Genomic DNA, 19053 nt, shown 5'->3' with positions numbered 1-19053 from the left:
GGAACTCTCCTGAATGAAAGGAGTCTCCAGCTTTGCTTTGTCTTTGCCAAGTTACAATTTGACCTCTTTTCTGGAGTGCCTGTTGTAATTGCATTTTTTAAAAATTGTTTGAGTTGCTTTTAGAAAAAGGATTAATGAAAACAATGGAAAAGTTAGTTACTATTTTAAAAAGTAGTATTGAGAGGTTTCATGATGACCTAATGGAAGTCTGAATCAGTCTGGTTTACTGAGCTACACCTTGAATGATACTCTTGCATTATTGGTTTAAAATTCTGTGATAAATATCCGCTTGTTTCATTGACATGGCCCTTTGGATGGTTCAGTGCCTCTTGTCCCAGTTGTTTATCTATGGTCTGGCCTTTCTGGATTGAGATACCATACTTTATTACTATGTTCCTGGTAGATTATTGGTGAATTGTTTTTTTTTTTAATCCAGGTGAATAATGTACATTTAAAACAAAGTATCAGTATCTCATAGTCTAAGTTAGTACTCTGGGTTTTGCTTCATAGAGTCATGGACTTCTTATAGACCTCTGACACATTTCTGTCTTTAAAGTACTAAGACACATCAAGAGTACTAAAGATAGAGATAATTTAAAATTTTACTAATCGTTTTGATAAAGATTAGCTCCACTTTGAGCAGAATGGTAAGGCAGATTTTCAACGACGACAAATAATGTTTTAGAATCACAGTGAGAAAGAGGAATGTTATATGAGTAGTTGGAGCAAATTGCTACAGATAACTCGCTTGACTAAAAGACCTGTTCAATCCATAATATTCTGTTGTAACAAAAGATTTAGTAGCTGCTCTCCAAAATAAGTTTGTTAATTTAGTTCCATATTTAATAAATAATTTTGGTATGATTCAATTGTTTTAATTTCTTTTGCCCCAACTGGAAAATAAAATTGGTAAGAAGTGACTATATTCTCAACAGTCTAGACACCCTTAGATATTATGTCTGAATCCCAAAGGGCAGGCATTTGAGGTGAGAAGAGGTAAGTTCAAAGTAGATGTACTTTTTTTTTTAGAGTAGTGGGTGCCTGGAATGTACTGTCTGAAGTGGAGGTGGATGCAAGCATGACAGAGATGTTGAAGAGGTTCTTGTTTAGTTACATTAATGTGCATAAAATAGAAGGGTATTGTCGTTGTGGATCAGAAGGGATTAGTTCAGTGGGGATTTGATTACTAATTTAATTTGCCACAACATTGTGGGCCGAAGGGCCTGTTGATGTACTGTCCTAAATAATTTTTTCAGTGATTAAATGAATCATCAAATTTTAAGCCTAAATCAAATTTTAATTTTTAAATTGGTTAGTGTCAGGTAGGTTTAAAATGTTAGAATTGTGACCTCTGCTTATGATTATCAACAAAATATAGATATAGAACTAACTGGTAAAAACTGAGTAAATTGCAAGAGGTTAAGGCAAAGAATGGACGGTTTCTGATGAATATATCAACTTAAAAGATGGTTTTCCAGTCTTCTGTTTGGGAGTTTCATTTTATTTTTGATTCTGTGTGTGAGGTGGTATTAAAGAATGCATGCAAGTTTAATGTTGGCTGTAGATGCAATATGCAGAAACTAAGAGCATGTTAGAAATGTGGCGGGGTGGGATGTGGAAATTATCCACCTGGAAAATAATTGTATTTGTAAGATGCAGTTTACTGACTGAAATTTAATGTTTTCCGAGTTGTGATGGAATTTTTTAAACTTTTACAGTGGGAACATGAATTTGAATAAGGGTTTTACTTGGTGATATCTTACTACTCCATTCATATATAAAATAGCTTGTTAACTTTAGGCTTAAGAAGATGAACTTAATATATTTGAATTTATAAACATTAAATTTAAATTTGTGTTTTTGCCTACTTTCTTGCTAGAGTGGCAATGTAATTTTATATAGTTTAATGAAATGTAATTTTAAGTGTTGCATTTGTTGTATTAGATTAATATGCTTACTATTTGTTAAAGACATCAGCAGTTTGATTGACTGAATTTCTATTTCAGTTGCTCCAAGTAACAGTATTGTTTTGCAAGAAAATACAGCGCATGTGATGGTGTCAGATCCAAACATGATTCACGTATTAGTGAGATTCTTCTCGGGAACCAGTCCTCATGGCACTTGTCAGCATAGTCCACAGGTAAAGCATGGTGACTTAGTAATGTGTGAATTTCATGCATTGTTTTCACTTTTTTTGTAAGTTTCTGTTGTATTTAAAAAGAAAATGTGACAATAGTACAGCTCCAATGCCATATTTAAGTTTGCTGAATCAAAATCAAAGATGGTGATGAAGTAGCATTATAGGAAGGACATTGAAAATCAGGCAGAATGGTGCCACAACAATAACCTGTCACTCAATGTCAGCAAAACCAAAGAGCTGATAATTAACTACAGGAGGAGGCAACTGGAGGTCCTATTTAGGGGCTTAGCAGTGGAAAGAGTTAGCACTTTGAATTTCCTTGGCAGTATCATTTCAGAGGATCTATCTTGGGTTCAGCATGCAAGTGCTATTACAAAGAAGGCATGGCGACACCTCTATTTTCTTAGAAGTTCTGTTGTCTTCTCCCTGCAACCTTTGATGCCCTGACTAATCAAAAAGCTATCAACCTCTTAAATATACTCAAAGACTTGGCCTCCACAGCTGTCTGTGGCAACAAATTCTACAGATTCGCTACCCTGTGGCTAAAAGAATTCCTTCTCGTCTCTTCTAAATGGACGTCCCTCTGTTCTGAGGCCATGCCCTGTTGTTCTAGACACCCCCACTATAGAAAACATCCTCTCCATATCTACCCTATCTAGGGCTTTCATATTCAATAGGTTTCAATGAGATTTCCTCTCCTCCCCGCCCCCCCCCCCCCCCCCCCCCCATTCTTACTAAACTTTGAGTACAGGCCCAGAGCTATCAAATGTTCCTCAAACATTAGCCTTTTCATTCCCGTAATTACTCTCGTGAACCTTCTTTGGATCTTCTCCAAATGCAAGCGCATCTTTTAGATAAGGGGCTCAGAATTGATCACGATACCCCAATTGTGGTTTGACCAAAGCCTTATAAAGCCTCAGCATTACGCCCTTCATTTTTATATACCAGTCTTTTCAATTGAATACTAACATTGCATTTGCCATCCTTGCCACTGACTCAACCTGCAAGATAACCTTTGTACCTCCTGATTTCTGAATTTCTCCCCATTTAGAAAATAGTCTATGCCTTTATTCCTTTGACAATTCACTTCTCTACATTATATTCCATCTGCCACTGCCCATTCTTCGAATGCCTCAAGTCCTTTTGCAGCCTTCCTAATTCCTCAACTCTACCTTCCCCTCCACTTAACTTTGTGTCATTTGCAAATTTGGCTTCAAAGCATTCAATTCCACCATCCAAATTATTGATAACATGTGAAAATAAGCTGCTCCAAACATCAATACCTGTGGAGCACCTCTAGTCACCAGTAGCCAATCAGTAAAGGCCCTTATTCACACTCTTGCCAGTCAGCCAGTCTTCTATCCATGCTAGTATCTTTCCTGTAATACCATGGGTTCTTAGCTTGTTCAGCAGCCTCAAGTATATTCTCAAGTGTCAAAGTCATTCTGAAAATCCAGTAAACTACTTCCATTGACTCTCTTTTATCTATCTTGTCTGTTATTTCCTCAAAGAATTCAAACAGATTTGTCAGGCCAGGCACAATTTACCCTTAAGGAAACAATCCTGACTGTGGCTTATTTTATTGTGTCTCCAAATATCCCAAAGCCTTATCCTTAATAATGGACTCCAGCATCTTTCCAATCACCAAAGTCAGGCTAACTGGACTAAAATATCTTCTGACTCACTCCCTTCTTGAAGAGTGGAGTGACATTTGCAGTTTTCCAGTCCTCTGGAATCATTTCAGAATCTGAGCAAGACCCTTAATCCTTTGTGAATTCTACTTTTGGTAATAAGCATATGTAAATTGTTGGCTTAGAATTGAGCATTGGGAATTAGTGGTATCACAAAAATGGTACTGCTGTAGCTTTCAGTAATAAAAATGATTGATTTTGTCTTAAGCAAATTATTCATGGGTATGAGTCTGCTTGATTTTGTTGGGGAGGTTTAGAAACTTTGGATAGCCTACTGTAGATTATTTACCCACTATGGCTTTTATTTAAGTCCCCATGTATGCACTCTAGCTCACTGTGATATTTGGTATTTTCTTCGTGTGTTAAAGGTCCCTGTGTTCATTCCTTGAGGGTGCAGGAAATATCCGGCGGTCTGTAGTTGTCACAGTTGCAGAGCATAGAAGTATTTTTGGTGTTCTTGCAGATGTGTGTTCCAAAAAAGACACGAGACTCATTTTAAATCTCAAATTCTGATAACAGAGGAGAGAAATTTGTTTTATATTTCAGGTTGGACCAACAGCTACTCAAGCCATGCAAGAGTTTCTCACTCGACTCCAAGTGCACCTCTCCTCAACAAACCCTCAGGTTTTCAGTGAATTCCTGTTAAAGCTTATACATATACTTTCAACTGAAAGGTAAGTCAGAGTTTCAAAGAGTTGTAATGAAATTAATTCAATATGATGCAAGGGCCCATTTTTTTTGTTAAAAGTAATTTATATTTTCCCATTGTAGTTGAATCAAAAGAATGCAATTGTAACTTCTTCACAACTTGAGAACAAACTAAAACGCAGTACAAGACATTAAGTGTTACTACTACTAATGCTTCTTCTGAAATGTTGACCTCTGTTATGATATAGAAAAAAGCAAAATAAATCTATCATGGATATTGCTGTAATAGTTTTAAACACCATCTGGGATAAATCTGCCATGAATTTTAGAAATTTCAGGAACCCTTCAAATAATGGCCTAGGAATACTCCCTGAATGGCCTGCCAGGATCGGGACTTGTTCCAATTGAAATATAGCACTTTCGACAATGCAGTACTCCTGTGATACTACACTACGTATTAGTCCAGTTTGTATTACAACCAAGTTGAGGTTTGAATGTAATAAATTCATGTTTATAATAAAAGCAGCAGATTTGCATTTACCAATTGACTTAAAATAATTCCTACTGAATGTGGTGGATTAGTTTTGAGTAATGTAATCTAGAAGATTCATATTACTAAATATAATTATCATTCAGCTTCCTTGATCACTATTGATACCATATATTGTATAGATATAGAGTTTCATTCCTGGCTGTTAAGCATTTTTCCCCCTTTTGCGATTTTGATGGTAGTGGGGTGTTGAAGCAACCGCATGCTACAATGAGACAGTCATCCTGAGATGAGAATGAAAAGGGTCTAATTACGGTTTAACTCTGAATGTATTGTTTAACATGGGTTAGCATTTGCCCTGTATTAAGTGTAACCTCACTTTCCTTGTTCAAGAGGGACCTGTTGTAAATTTCATTACGTGGTGAAACTCAGCAGCTAGACTGGGTGTTGATCATACAAACTGTAGATTGGAATATTGAAGACAGTTTGAAGGAGGAAGCTGAATGATACATATTTAATAATTTGAATCTTTCTGTCTACTGTCTCATCTGTGAAGGTATGAAAGAGCTAACTTGCATCTTTATGATAAAGTACATTCCAAAGTACAATATGTCTGTTATATCTTTTATGTCACTACTCTGTTGTGCCCTTGAGGACTGCTCAGTATTTATTATCTAAAGTGAAGCAAAATTTTAAGCTGCAGGTGCCATGCTGGGAAAACAAATTGATGAGGAAGCATATTACACAGTCGTGACTCAGTTTCAATAATTAGAGTTGTTGCATTGTTGAATGTCTATCACATATAATTGCTTATTTAAAACATTCGTTAATAACGTGAGGCTCAATTTTACACAATTAAAATTGCATGTATTTTTTAAAAACTCTGCAGGGGCCCATTCCAAACAGGGCAAGGCCCATTGGATGCGCAAGTAAAACTCCTGGAATTTACTCTGGAACAAAACTTTGAGTCAGTTTCTGTCAGTGCAATCTCCGCTGTTATTGAATCAGTAACGTTCCTTGTGCATCATTATATTACCTGCTCGGACAAAGTTATATCCCGAAGTGGCTCTGACAGTTCGGTTGGTGCTCGTGCTTGTTTTGGTGGATTGTTTGCAAATATCATCCGTCCTGGTGATGCAAAGGCAGTTTGTGGGGAGACGACAAGGGATCAACTCATGTTTGATCTACTGAAGCTGCTTAACATTTTGGTTCAGTTGCCGCTGTCAAGCAACCGAGAGTACAGTGCCAGAATGCCCGTTGGCAGCAGCGCCTCGGATAGTGTGTCTGATGAAGAAAAGGTCTCCAGCAATAAAGATGGGAGTGCAAGCACTTTCACACAATCTACTACAACCTGCATTGCTGATTTAGTTCTGGGAAATCAACAAATCATGAGTCAGATTCTGTCGGCTTTGGGTCAGTGCAATAGCAATGCTATGGCGATGATAATAGGTAGGTACTTGCATGTTTTGCACGTTATGTATGTGAAATTTCTTAAATTAGTCTAACTTAATGAAAATAGTGCTTTGAGTGCAGAAGTGCTCAAAACTGCAGTTTGAAATGAATGAAGTAAAAAGGAAAGTAAAATAGTGGTATTTGTAGTCTACATTTGTGTGGTGTATTTTTTTTAAAAAATGTTTTGCTTATTGGTAATGCAGTTTAAAATTGGAAATGTAAACTGAAGGCTTCTCAGATGGGTGTGGTAAATTTTAGCGTTATCTTTCTGTGGAACGTGAAAGTAGAATGTAGTAAATCAGAACAGAGCATTTCTCCTCTTATTGTCATACTGTATAGCAGTTTTGGCCTCAACAACAGGGAAGACTTTGTAGCACAATGTTTCCAGGATAACACTTAAAGGGTACACAAGTATGAAGATGTTATCTATTCTAAACAGCGGAAATTTTGATATTGGGTAACCAAAACAAATTGATGAGAACAAATATTGTGGAGTGTTTAGAATGCAGTTGAAACATAATATGGATATATGTTCCACAGGAGATGAAAATCCTCAGTAGTTAATTCATCTAGAATAAGGGAAGAAAGCTATAAGGTCAGATCTGTGAAAGTTAGGATAGCTGGAAATGTTTATTTTTACACCGGTATGTTTGTCTGCTAATTGAGCAGTTGGAGGGAGTATACCAATATTTAAGAAAAGGTAAATTAAATGGGATGAAGGAACATAGAGATGGGGAATGTGCATGGAATTAAGGCTAAAGAAGATAATAGGCATTGAATCACCTGTTGTAGTGTTATATCTTTCTGTTATATGTTGCTGTGTAATTCCTTCTGAAACCCAGAGGTTTTTAACTTAAATTCAGCCAAATATACAGCTCTGGAAATTAAAATAGGATTTCAATTTTTAGAGATTATTTTTCTAACTTTTATTACTTTTGTTCCACTTATAAATTTTAGATATCAGTTGACTTGCATAATTAAAAATCTATCTTAAAACCTTAATAGTGTGTTTGCACAAAGTTAATTTAATAAATATTAAAAATGCTTTAATATTTGCACCCTATCTGCACATTCATTTTTTTCGAAGCCTATGTGTTCATTGTGGTTTTTATTTCCCAATCAGGTGCAAGTGGATTGCATCTTACTAAGCATGAGAATTTCCACAGTGGATTGGATGCAATTTCAGTTGGTGATGGTCTCTTCAGCATTCTGACTACACTCAGCAAAAAATCCACCTCGGTACAGGTTATGTTGCAGCCCATTCTCACGTACATGGCCTGTGGGTACATGGGAAGACAGGTAATTGAAACATCTCAAGTTGTTGAGAGATGCCTTGTTATTGTGTCTATCAAATGTTATGCTGGTTCATGCTGTTGTTCAGTGGTGCTGCACTGCATCCAATTCTTTTTGATATTTGGAATCGTGACATGAGGGTGGCATTTGTTACATGCCCTGTATTTAAATTCACTTGTTCATGTATTTACTAAATCCTAAGGAAGGGGACTTATTTAATGCTGAGAAGCAAATTTTAATTTTAAATAGTATTTTTCTCATGGTAGTTGCTGGAAAGTGAGCAAATCTCACCTCCCCCCACTTGGGGCACCATGGTAGAGTAGCAGTTAGTACACACTTAATATACTGCATACTGATATTCCACGCAACTGGCTAATAAGATGAATTAATGCTTTCTTTTTAATGTTAGTAAATACTTCTGTAATTTCTTTCAGGGTTCACTTTCAACATGCCAATTGTCTGAGCCACTTCTATGGTTTATTCTGAGAGTTTTGGACTCCACTGAAGCACTGAAAGCTTTCCATGACATGGGTAGGTGAATTATGCCAGCATAATCTTGATAATGGAAAACAATAGATTTCAGTAACTGCAAACAATATGCTGGAGGAACTCTGAGTCATGCAGCATCTGCTGGAGGAAAGGATTTGTCCATGTTAGAGGTTGAAAGAAATTGTTGAAACACTGGCAATTTATTTCCTCCTACAGATGCTACATAACTTGCTGAGTTTCTCTAGCACATTGTTCCAGATTCTAGCTTCTGCAGTCTCTTGTGCCTCCAGTAGACTTCAGTAGTTACATGCAAGGTTTCTTGCTCATTCCTATTTGGTTCCCTGTACTTAATAAATATTTGTCAGTTTGCACTATTGCAAGGAGTAGGAACAGCCATGCTGATACTGAGGAGGTTGAGGTGTTGAAGGATCCTTGACCTAAGGCCTGACTAAAAATACACTTTGATCTGTTTTGGCTTTTTGGTCCAAGAAGTTCAAATTAATTTGGTGAATGCAATTCTGTCTTTAAGATATTTAAACCTATTTTGTGTATTCTTTAGGGGGAGTCCAGCTTATCTGTAATAACATGGTCACAAGCACACGAGCAATTGTAAATACAGCACGGAGCATGGTATCCACCATAATGAAGTTTCTTGATTGTGGCCCTGGTAAAACAGTCGATGGAAACATGAAGGCAAGAGTGTTGGCTTCAGAGCCTGATAATGCTGAGGGACTTCATAACTTTGCCCCATTGGGTATGTAATGACTCACTTGGATTTCACTGTGCAAAATTTGTTTCTTGTATAACTTCGGACTAAAAGAAGCTATGTACCAAAAAAAAAGGTGTCCAGTATTGTTGCTAGTGTTTCGTGCAGTGTTGTTGTTGCCAATTAACTGGACTCTGAAAACTCTCTCATTCCTCAATCATGCTTTATTTACCTGTGCACAAGTCCCCCATGTCACCCGTGACCTCTGAACAGAGAAATGCCATTTCGAGCAGTTATGGATACTGATCATTTGATAATCTTACTGAATTTTTTGAAGAGGTTACTAGGAAAGTTGACGAGGGTAAAGCAGTGAATATTGTCTATATGGACTTCAGTAAGGCCTTTGACAAGGTTTCACATGGAAGTTTAGTTAGGAAGGTTCAATCGTTGGGTATTAATATTGAAGTAGTAAAATAGATTCAACAGTGGCTGGATGGGAGATGCTACAGAGTAGTGGTGGATAACTGTTCGTCAGGTTGGAGGCCGGTGACTACTGTCTGCCTCGGATCTGTACTAGGTCCAATGTTGTTTGTCATATACATTAATGATTTGGATGATGGGGTGGTGTGTTGTGGATAGTGAAGTAGGTTTTCAAAGCTTGCAGAGAGATTTAGGCCACTTAGAAGAGTGGGCTGAAAGATGGCAGATGGAGTTTAATGCTGATAAGTGTGAGGTGCTACATTTTGGTAGGAATAATCCAAATAGGACATACATGGTAAATGGTAGGGCATGGAGGAATGCAGTAGAACAGAGTGATCTAGGAATAATGGTGCATAGTTCCCTGAAGGTGGAATCTCGTGTGGATAGGGTGGCGAAGAAAGCTTTTGGTATGCTGACTTTTATAAATCAGAGCATTGAGTATAGGAGTTGGGATGTAATGTTAAAATTGTACAAGGCATTGGTGAGGCCAAATTTGAAGTATTGTGTACAGTTCTGGTCACCGAATTATAGGAAAGATGTCAACAAAATAAAGAGAGTACAGCAAAGATTTACTAGAATGTTACCTGGGTTTCAGCACCTAAGTTACAGAGAAAGGTTGAACAAGTTAGGTCTTTATTCTTTGGAGTGTAGAAGGTTGAGGGGGGACTTGATAGAGGTATTTAAAATTATGAGGGGGATAGATAGAGTTGATGTGGATAGTCTTTTTCCATTGAGAGTAGGGGAGATTCAAACAAGAGGACATGAGTTGAGAGTTAGGGGGCAAAAGTTTAGGGGTAACATGTGGAGGAACTTTTTTACTCAGAGAGTGGTAGCTGTGTGGAACGAGCTTCCAGTAGAAGTGGTAGAGGCAGGTTTGATATTGTCATTTAAAAAAAAATTGGATAGGTATATGGACAGGAAAGGAAAGGAGAGTTATGGGCTGAGTGCAGGTCGGTGGGACTAGGTGAAAGTAAGCGTTCGGCACGGACTAGAAGGGCCGAGATGGCCTGTTTCCATGCTGTAATTGTTATATGGTTATATGATAAACTGTAAATGTTTAAATTCCTTATTTGCAAAATCAGTTGCCATTCACAATACAGGTATTAAGTCAATGGAAACTATAAGCTAACAGCCGACGATGCTTAGAAGTTAATAAAGCAATTTTTGCTTAATTGGTTTGTGTTCCTTGTATAATTCCATTACATTCTTGTCTGGTTTCTGTCAGCTAAAATGGCTCCTGTTGTGCAAAGGGAAGCTAGGGCCTTCAAAAAAAACCTTTCTTGCCTCGGCTGTCTGCACTCTATCTCCAATTTATTCTTGCCTGGGCATTGTTAACCGTTGTCTTGCTGCAGCTTCCACAGATTTCAAGTGGAGTATGGTGTGATGTGTGAAAACAATTTAGTGAAATCCTTTCATCTTTTTTTATATAGGTACAATAACTTCCAGTAGCCCAACAGCACAGCCAGCTGAGGTGCTGCTTCAGGCCACGCCGCCCCATCGGAGAGCTAGATCTGCAGCATGGTCATATATTTTCTTACCAGAAGAAGCATGGTGTGACCTCACTATTCATCTGCCTGCTGCCGTGTTACTCAAAGAGATACACATTCAGCCTCACCTTGCATCTCTTGCTAGTACGTATATTTATTGTTGGGTTCTTGTGATAATTCAGATAAATATTTTACCGCTTACCATCTGAGGTGCTATGGGATATCTGCACATGGAGTTCAGAAGAAAGCAGGGACCTCTTAATAATAAGTAGTGATGCTAAACCATAAAACATATGATTTTTAAGAAGTTGTCAGTGTTACTGTAAAATTATTGCCCGAACAGTCCTGAAGAAATTTGTCTACAGAGATGGCTCAAAACAAGTTGTCAATAGAAATAGCTCAAAATGTAGTTTTTATTTACTTTGCAGTGGTGATTGTTGCAAACTAATAACATTATTTGGAAAACCACTAATGTACTTTCTGGACCAAATATTTAGCAATTTAAGTCATTATCAAGCTTGTAATCTAACTGGAAATGTGTTTGATCTACAATAACTAAAATCGGTTAATACCTTGGGGATTATGCAGCTTGCCAGCTGTTTAAGAGTAATATTTATTCTTATTTCTCTTCTGCAGCATGTCCTTCTTCAGTATCAGTTGAGATTAGTGCAGATGGAGTGAACATGTTGCCCCTTTCTACCCCAGTCATTACCAGTGGGCTAACTTACATTAAAATACAGCTGGTCAAAGCAGAGGTCGCATCAGCTGTCTGCCTTCGGCTGCACCGCCCCCGTGATGCCAGCACACTGGGCCTGTCACAGATCAAACTGTTGGGTCTTACAGCCTTTGGCAGCACTTCATCAGCAACTGTGAATAACCCATTCCTTCCTTCCGAGGATCAAGTTTCTAAAACCAGGTAAGGTTGTTGGTCCTAGACTTATTTTCAATATCTGAGTCAAAGTTCAGGAGGTTAGCTTGTGTTCAGGGAATGGATTCTCCGGGACCAAAAGGATGCGGGGATATTAGGAGGTGGGAAGTGAGCTGAGAAGCAGCGAATGAGGGCAGGAATATTCTTGTGGAAGGAATGGGTTTAGGAGCTTGGAGAAATTTGAAGTAACAGTAGGGAGAGTTGATATTGCAGCTGAATTTGCCAAGGAAGATCACTTTTTCAGATCAGCAATTTGAGCAGTTGAAAGGGAGAAAGATGTCAAAAAAATACTGTGTTGGCTGGACGGGCAAGGTAGGCAGGGAAGAGATTGTGGTTAAGAGAACTGGTAGAAAAAAGGGATTGTATGATTAGGACAAAAGATTAGAGAGGGAGAAACAAATCAGCAATTTGGTGATGGCTACACTGCCACTATGACTATTTAGTTACTGCCTGTTATGCTGCTGGTGTTTGGGTAACAATGAAGGTTCTCTTTCTCTGTCTATCATTGGCCATCTATACTGTCATACAAAGATGTAGAAGGATTCTTCATTGCTGTTTCTGTAGCAAGTTTGTTTTACCAGTCAGGGTTGTTGGCTCTGAGCTGAGCCCCTGAACCTGGAGGATGGGTGGACCATTCTTGGTCTGGCCTCGACCCTTTGACCTGTTTGGCATGGGTGATCCTAACAAGAGCCAAAGCACAAGGCCCTGACTCCAGCCAGCATAGCTGTCCAGGTCACTGAAGCATTGAAACATAGTCCTCTTGGAGGACTACCACTATTTGGGCAGGGTTATTGGAGGGAAGGATGTCGGAATGTGACAAGTCGTTATCAGCCATAAGTATTGTGTCTATTAGAGTTGTGAAGCACATAATGGCACAAGCAAGTTAGAAAATATATTTATTTTTCATGTAACAATGTACAAAAATATTGCATATAACTGTTTGTATTTTCAAACTGTACATGAGTAATTTATGGTTAGTGAACTTAGCAATGTATTGTTTTAAGTAAAGTTTGTTACTTTGGATGGCTAAGGTTTCCCACTGATCTTCCTCCTGGCACTTATCCTTGAAAGCAGAACAAGTGCTACACCTGCCCCTACATCTCTTCCCTCACTACCATTCAGGGCCCCAAACAGTTCTCCTAGGTGAGGCGACACTTCACTTGTGAGTCTGTTACTCACAGGAGGTCATCTGCTGTATCCAGTGCTCCTGGTGTGACCCCCTGTATATCGGTGAGACTCGACATAGATTGGGATACTGCTTTGCGGCACTATGTCTGCCAGAAAAAGTGGCTTCTCCCAGAGGCCACTCATTTTAATTCCACTTCCCATTCCAACATATCAGTCCATGGCTTCCTGTACTGTCGCAATGAGGCTACACTCAGGTTGGAGGAGCAACACCTTGTATTCCGTTTGGATAGCCTCCAACCTGATGGCATGAACATCAATTTCTCAAACTTCTGGTACTGCCCCCACTTCACCATTCCCATCATTCCCATTTCACTCTTTCTCCTTACCTGCCCATCACCTCCCTCTGGTGCTCCTCTTTCTTTCTTTATTCCATGGCCTTCTGTTCTCTCTTATCAGATTCACCCTTCTCCAGCCCTGTATCTCTTTCACCAATCAGCTTCCTCAGCTCTTTACTTCAACGCTGCTGCCCGCCTGGTTTCACCTATCACCTTGTGTTTCTTCCTCCCCTCCCCCCACCCTTCTTACTCTAACTCCTCATCTTTTTCATTTTTTTCCTCCGGTCCGGATGAAGGGTCTTGGCCTGAAATGTTGACTGTACTCTATTCCATAATTGCTGACAGACCTGCTGAGTTCCTCCCGCATTTTGTCTGTGTTGCTAAGTGTTTCCAAGCTGTCTAGAAATATGATGTAATAGGTACAAATTTCTATACTTAGTACGTGCTCTTCCAGTATAGTTGTCTTTCAACTGCAAAGTTTAATTTCTTGCCAAAAAGCTTGATTTTCTCAGTTATGTTTTTGTAGCCCATGAAACCACCTCTAGTTTATGAGTCAATAACTGGAATATATAAACCAGTAATGCTCCAGATATAATTTTTGGGTAACTAACTCATTCAGTTATCAGTGTTGGGCTACCATTTGCTTCAAAGTGGAAATATCAAGTGGAGTTTCTTCTGGACTCTGTGCAATTAGTTTTTTTCAATATTTGGTCTCTGTCCAATTATTGTGGGATGCTAATAAACCCCTCTAGGGGTTTATTGGTTGTCAAATGAGGAGAAACTCTGCCTGAACCATGAGCTCTGCCTCTGGTTTTTGTTCACTATCTACCCTTGAGAATTGCTGCCAGTTCAATAAGTTGTCGACCCATACAGAAATAAATAAGCATTGGAGAACGGCATGGAAAATTTATAAGAATGGGGAAGAGAACAAAATTTAATTCGATGCTACTTGGAAAACGTTACACGCATTCACTTCTCTTTTTCAGTATTGGTTGGATGCGACTCCTTCATCATTGCCTAACCCACATCAGTGAACTAGAGGCAATGATGGCCTGTGCTGCAGCTCCTACTGCCAACTTACTGCAGACCTGTGCAGCTCTCCTGATGTCACCTTACTGCGGCATGCATTCACCAAATATTGAAGCTGTCTTGGTAAAGATTGGGCTGCAGTCGACCAGGATTGGACTAAAGCTGATTGACATTCTTTTAAGGAACTGTGCTGCTTCAGGCACTGATCCAACAGGTAAGAAATTTCACTAAGTGTGACTATGAAAGGAAGTAAGAAAATTGAAGGCAGACATTTACATTGTGCTTTTGACAAGATTCTGTGTGGCAGGCTAAGGCACAGGGATCTCAGGCATATTGGCATGATAAAAGGAAGCAGAAGGTAATGGTGGATGAGTGTTTTTCTAACCTGTAATTTGTAACAAGTGGTGTAATACAGGAGTCAGTACTAGGATTTATGCTGTTTGTGATGTATCTATATTATAGACTGTCTGATTAGTATGTTTGTAGACACCTTGCAAAATGGGAGAGCTGTAGGTAGTGAAGAGTCTGAGCACGTGGTAAGACATGGATCAGCTGGAAAGTTGGGCAAAATGGAGGGAGTTGGAATGTAATTCTGACAAGTGTGTGGTAATGCACTTGGTGAAGTCAAATTCTGGTCAGACATGGCAGTGACCCAAGGAGTGATATACAGAAGGACTTTTAGGTGCAAATCCATAACACGCTAAAAATGACCGTTTGGGTTGCGTAAAGAAGGTATATAATTGTTCTAGCTGGCTGGTGGTGTAGTGGTTTCTGCGCCGGACTTCGCAGCAAGTGGTCCCAGGTTTAAATCCGGCCAGCCCCTTGTGTACTTTCCATCCGTGCTAGGTTGAGAATCAAGCTAGCAACTTGGCCTCGTAAAAGGACGGACAAATGCTGAAGAAATGGCAAGGTTGCTGGCTGATGCGCCACAAGTCACAGAAAACAACAACATAAGTGTTATAGTAATGTAATATAAGTGTTGGGATGTAATATTGCAGCTGTTTAAAACACTGCTTAGATCCCATTTAGAATATTGTGTATAGTTCTGGTCACCACATTGCAAAAAAGACATGTCAGCAATAGAGTGAGCTCAGAAGCAGTTCACAAGGGATGTTGCTTTGAGTGTAGTGCCATACTTGTAAGAAAAGACTGGATAGGTGAGGTTTGCTCTCATTGGATTATTAGAGGAATTTTTCCCCTGTGTGTACGGGTGTCTAAATGTGTAGGATAATAAGGTTAGAAGGAGGAAACTTAAATCTGATCTGAGAAGTAAAGTTTGCAAACAAAGGATGGTAATTATATGGAGCACGCTGCCAGAGATAATGTACGTGGCAGATACAATTACATTGTTAAAATAGCAGGTGGACATTTACTGAGAAAGGAAAGGCAAATCGGGATATTGGCCTCAGGAGTTGTGTTAGAGATGGTTATGCTTTTTCTCCCCTCTCCATTCTTTGCCATATGCTAACTCAATTTCCCAAAGTAACTGTTCATGGTAAAACTTTTTGTCTCACCAGATTTGAACAGTCCTTTGCTCTTTGGGCGACTGAATGGGCTTTCCTCTGATTCAACAATTGACATCCTGTATCAGCTTGGAACAACTCAGGATCCTGGTACTAAAGATAGGTAATGTCACTTGTGGGTAGAGCTCTGCTGTAACTTTATAAGTAATTTTTTGGGAAATTATAATTTGTCATAGTCTAAGCCATGCCTTTTTACAACAGGCAAAATGTGTTAAGGATAATTTATCTCGCCAAAAATGGCCATGCAGTGGATGTGTCTTTTTACTGCCACTTTACTGCTATGTAAACACTCCACAGCAGCTTTTCCAGGTGAGATTTTTTTTTAGTGCCTGATTGACAAATCCTGTGTATGGACAGCTTAAGTTAATTCTGAAGCATCTTTTGTGCCATCTTGCTGGGCTCAGTGAGCACTCGCAACTCATCAGGAAGGTTAAAGCTCCTTGTGTGAATATTGACTGAATATGCATATTATAAAAACGCATTTCAGTAATATAAAGCACAAAATGGTGTCTTTTTAAAACTTGCAGTAAAGCAATAGTTTGAATAGTGTTAGCACCTTACTGACGTCTGTCTGTCTTTTGTTGGGAGTGGTGCAATGTTGGCCTTTTGCAGAACTTTTTTTTGGTGCAAGTTGGGTTTTTATGAAGCAGATAAGATTTTGATATTCAGCTTGCTGGTCCATACCCAAATTCACCAGCAGTAAACAGAAAAGGCATTGTAAAATGTAGCTCTAAATTATTTATGTGGAGTTAAAAGGAGCAAGAGCTTCTGCTTCTACCAATGAAATGCTTCTACCAATTAAGTCTTTGAAATCATGCATTCTTCAGATAAAATCATCTGAGGTAGTCATCATGATCTTTTCAAACATCCATACACGAGAGCTGGAGAATCCTAATTATTTTGCTATTTAGCCATTTTTATCTTGTAATTGCTTGCCCAGGTGTGTTTAATCTCAGTGGCCATATCTGACTTGACTCATCCATTTTCAGGTTGGAACTTGACCCAAATTCATATGTTAATACTGCTTTCAACTGAGCAATACATGGAGTGTTAATGACTTAATAGTTATCTTTAAATGACAGAATTCCTTGTGTTTCCTGATTTTTATGAAAGCAATGTATACTGAATATATATTATAAATTTGAAATGAAATTTAAGAGACTACTAGACAGGTATATGGAGGAATTTAAGGTGGGGGAGGTTATATGGGAGGCAGGGTTTAAGGGTCGGCACAACATTGTGGGTCGAAGGGCCTGTACTGTTCTATGTTCTGTGTGCTAAAGCTCACTGAGCTGACATGCACTTTTCCATTTCAGGATTCAGGCTTTGTTAAAATGGGTTTATGACTCTGCTGGAGTAGCTGCACTGAAGAGAAGTGGCCACGCTGCTGCTGTGAATACTGAGAACATAACTCGCGAATATGGGCTCCTTATGCCATCACCGTCTCACTTGCACTGTGTTGCTGCTGTCCTGTGGCATAGCTACGAGTTACCTGTAGAGTATGATCTTCCAGGTTTACTAAACAGAGAGCTGTTTGAGTAAGTAAGATCCTCTTAACATTTCATGGATTTAATTTGGAAACACATTTTGAACACTGTATCACAGTTACTTTTAGTCCTTTTCTGTAGATTTCTGTTTGCCTGAATATTTTCTGAAGAATTTAAAAATCTGGGGGTAAATGGATCTTTTTCTGAATGGCAAAATATAACAGAAGTGTGGCACTGAGATGGGTCTTAACTTTTTATAGTTTACATTGATGGTTGGGATTTAGGGACTAAAGGTATAGCTGCTAAAATGTGTCAGCAACAAAAGATAGCAATACAAGTTGTGAAGAGGACATAAGAAACTTTCAAAGGTACAGTGCCTATGAAAAGTATTCACTCCCCTTGGAGTTTTCATGCTTTACTGTTTTACAACATTGAATTGTAGTGGATGTAATCTGTTGTAGTGATCAACAGAAAAGACTCATGTCAAAGTGAAAACAGATGTCTGCAAAGTGATCTAAATTAATTACAAATATAAAACAAAATATTTGATTGCATAAATACTCACTCCCTTTAATATGACACACCAAATTATTGCTGGTGTTGACAATTGGTTTTAGAAGTCACATAATTAAATGCAGATCACCTCTGTGGGGTGTAAGTGTTTCAATTAATTGTAGTAAAATTGAACCTGTATCTGGAAGGTCCAATTGCTGGTGAGTCTGTATCCTGGCAAAAACTACACCAGAAAGACAAAAGAACACTCCAAGCAACTCCGCAAAAAGGTTATTGAAAACACAAGTCAAGAGATGGATACAAGAAAATTTCCAACTCACTGAATATCCTTCGGAGTACAGTTAAGTCAGTCATCAAAAAATGGAAAGAATATGTCACAGCTGTAAATCTGCCTAGAGCAGGCCGTCCTCAAAAACTGAGTGACTCTGCAAGAAGGGACTAGTGAGGGAGGCCACTGAGACCTATGACAATCCTGGAGGAGTTGCAAGCTTCAGTTGCTGAGACTGGAGAGACTGCACATACAACAACTGTTACCTAGGAGCTTCACCAGTCGCAGCATTATGGGAGAGTGGCAAAGAGAAAGCCACTGTTGGGGGGAAAAAAAACATGAAATCTCGGCTAGAGTTTGCTGGACGGCATGCTGGAGATTCTGAAGTCAGCTGTAAGAATGTTCTGTGGTCTGATGAAATCCAAATTGAACTTTTGGCCAGTGCTTTGTTTGACATAAGCCAAACTTAAAACACAGCATCGCTACCAGGAGGCATTGTGGTGGCTGCATCGTGCTGTGGGGATGCTTCACTGCAGCAGGCCCTGGAAGGCTCATGAAGGTAGAGGGTAAAATGAATACTAGAACACTAGAATACTACAGCACAGTACAGGCCCTTCAGCTCTCGATGTTGTACCAACCCATATATTCCTTTTTAAAAAAGTACTAAACCCACACTACCTCGTAACCCTCTATTTTTCTTTCATCCATGTGCCTGTCCAAGAGGCTCTTTTAGCCTCCACCACCATCCCTGGCAAGTCGTTCCAGGCACCCACAGCCCTCTGTGTATTTTTTAAAAAAACAACTTACCCCTGATGTCTCCCCTAAACATCCCTCCTTTAATTTTGTACATATGCCCTCTGGTGTTTGCTATTGGTGCCCTGGGAAACAGGTACTGGCTATCCATCCTATCTATGCCTCTCGTAATCTTGTAGACCTACAAATACAGCAAAATACAGGGGAAATCCT

At 39.0% G+C, this 19053-nt stretch overlaps 1 protein-coding gene across 9 annotated transcripts in view; it reads left to right on the top strand.

The window, feature by feature from the left end:
• The window catches only part of birc6 (baculoviral IAP repeat containing 6), a 246679-nt gene that overhangs the window by 127999 nt on the left and 99627 nt on the right, over nt 1–19053 (top strand). For all 9 annotated transcript variants that reach the window (XM_073050528.1, XM_073050534.1, XM_073050532.1 and 6 more), the window contains 11 exons: nt 2007–2140; nt 4378–4505; nt 5859–6418; nt 7545–7720; nt 8149–8245; nt 8763–8957; nt 10820–11020; nt 11513–11792; nt 14254–14510; nt 15814–15922; nt 17136–17357. In XM_073050528.1, coding sequence (XP_072906629.1) covers nt 2007–2140; nt 4378–4505; nt 5859–6418; nt 7545–7720; nt 8149–8245; nt 8763–8957; nt 10820–11020; nt 11513–11792; nt 14254–14510; nt 15814–15922; nt 17136–17357 — 2359 coding nt within the window. The remainder of the gene's footprint in view (nt 1–2006; nt 2141–4377; nt 4506–5858; nt 6419–7544; nt 7721–8148; nt 8246–8762; nt 8958–10819; nt 11021–11512; nt 11793–14253; nt 14511–15813; nt 15923–17135; nt 17358–19053) is intronic.

This window comes from Hemitrygon akajei, chromosome 7, assembly GCF_048418815.1.
Source record: "Hemitrygon akajei chromosome 7, sHemAka1.3, whole genome shotgun sequence".
NCBI lineage: Eukaryota > Metazoa > Chordata > Chondrichthyes > Myliobatiformes > Dasyatidae > Hemitrygon > Hemitrygon akajei.
Note: the sequence above shows the minus strand (reverse complement) of the source record. Positions and strands in the feature narration are given on the sequence as shown.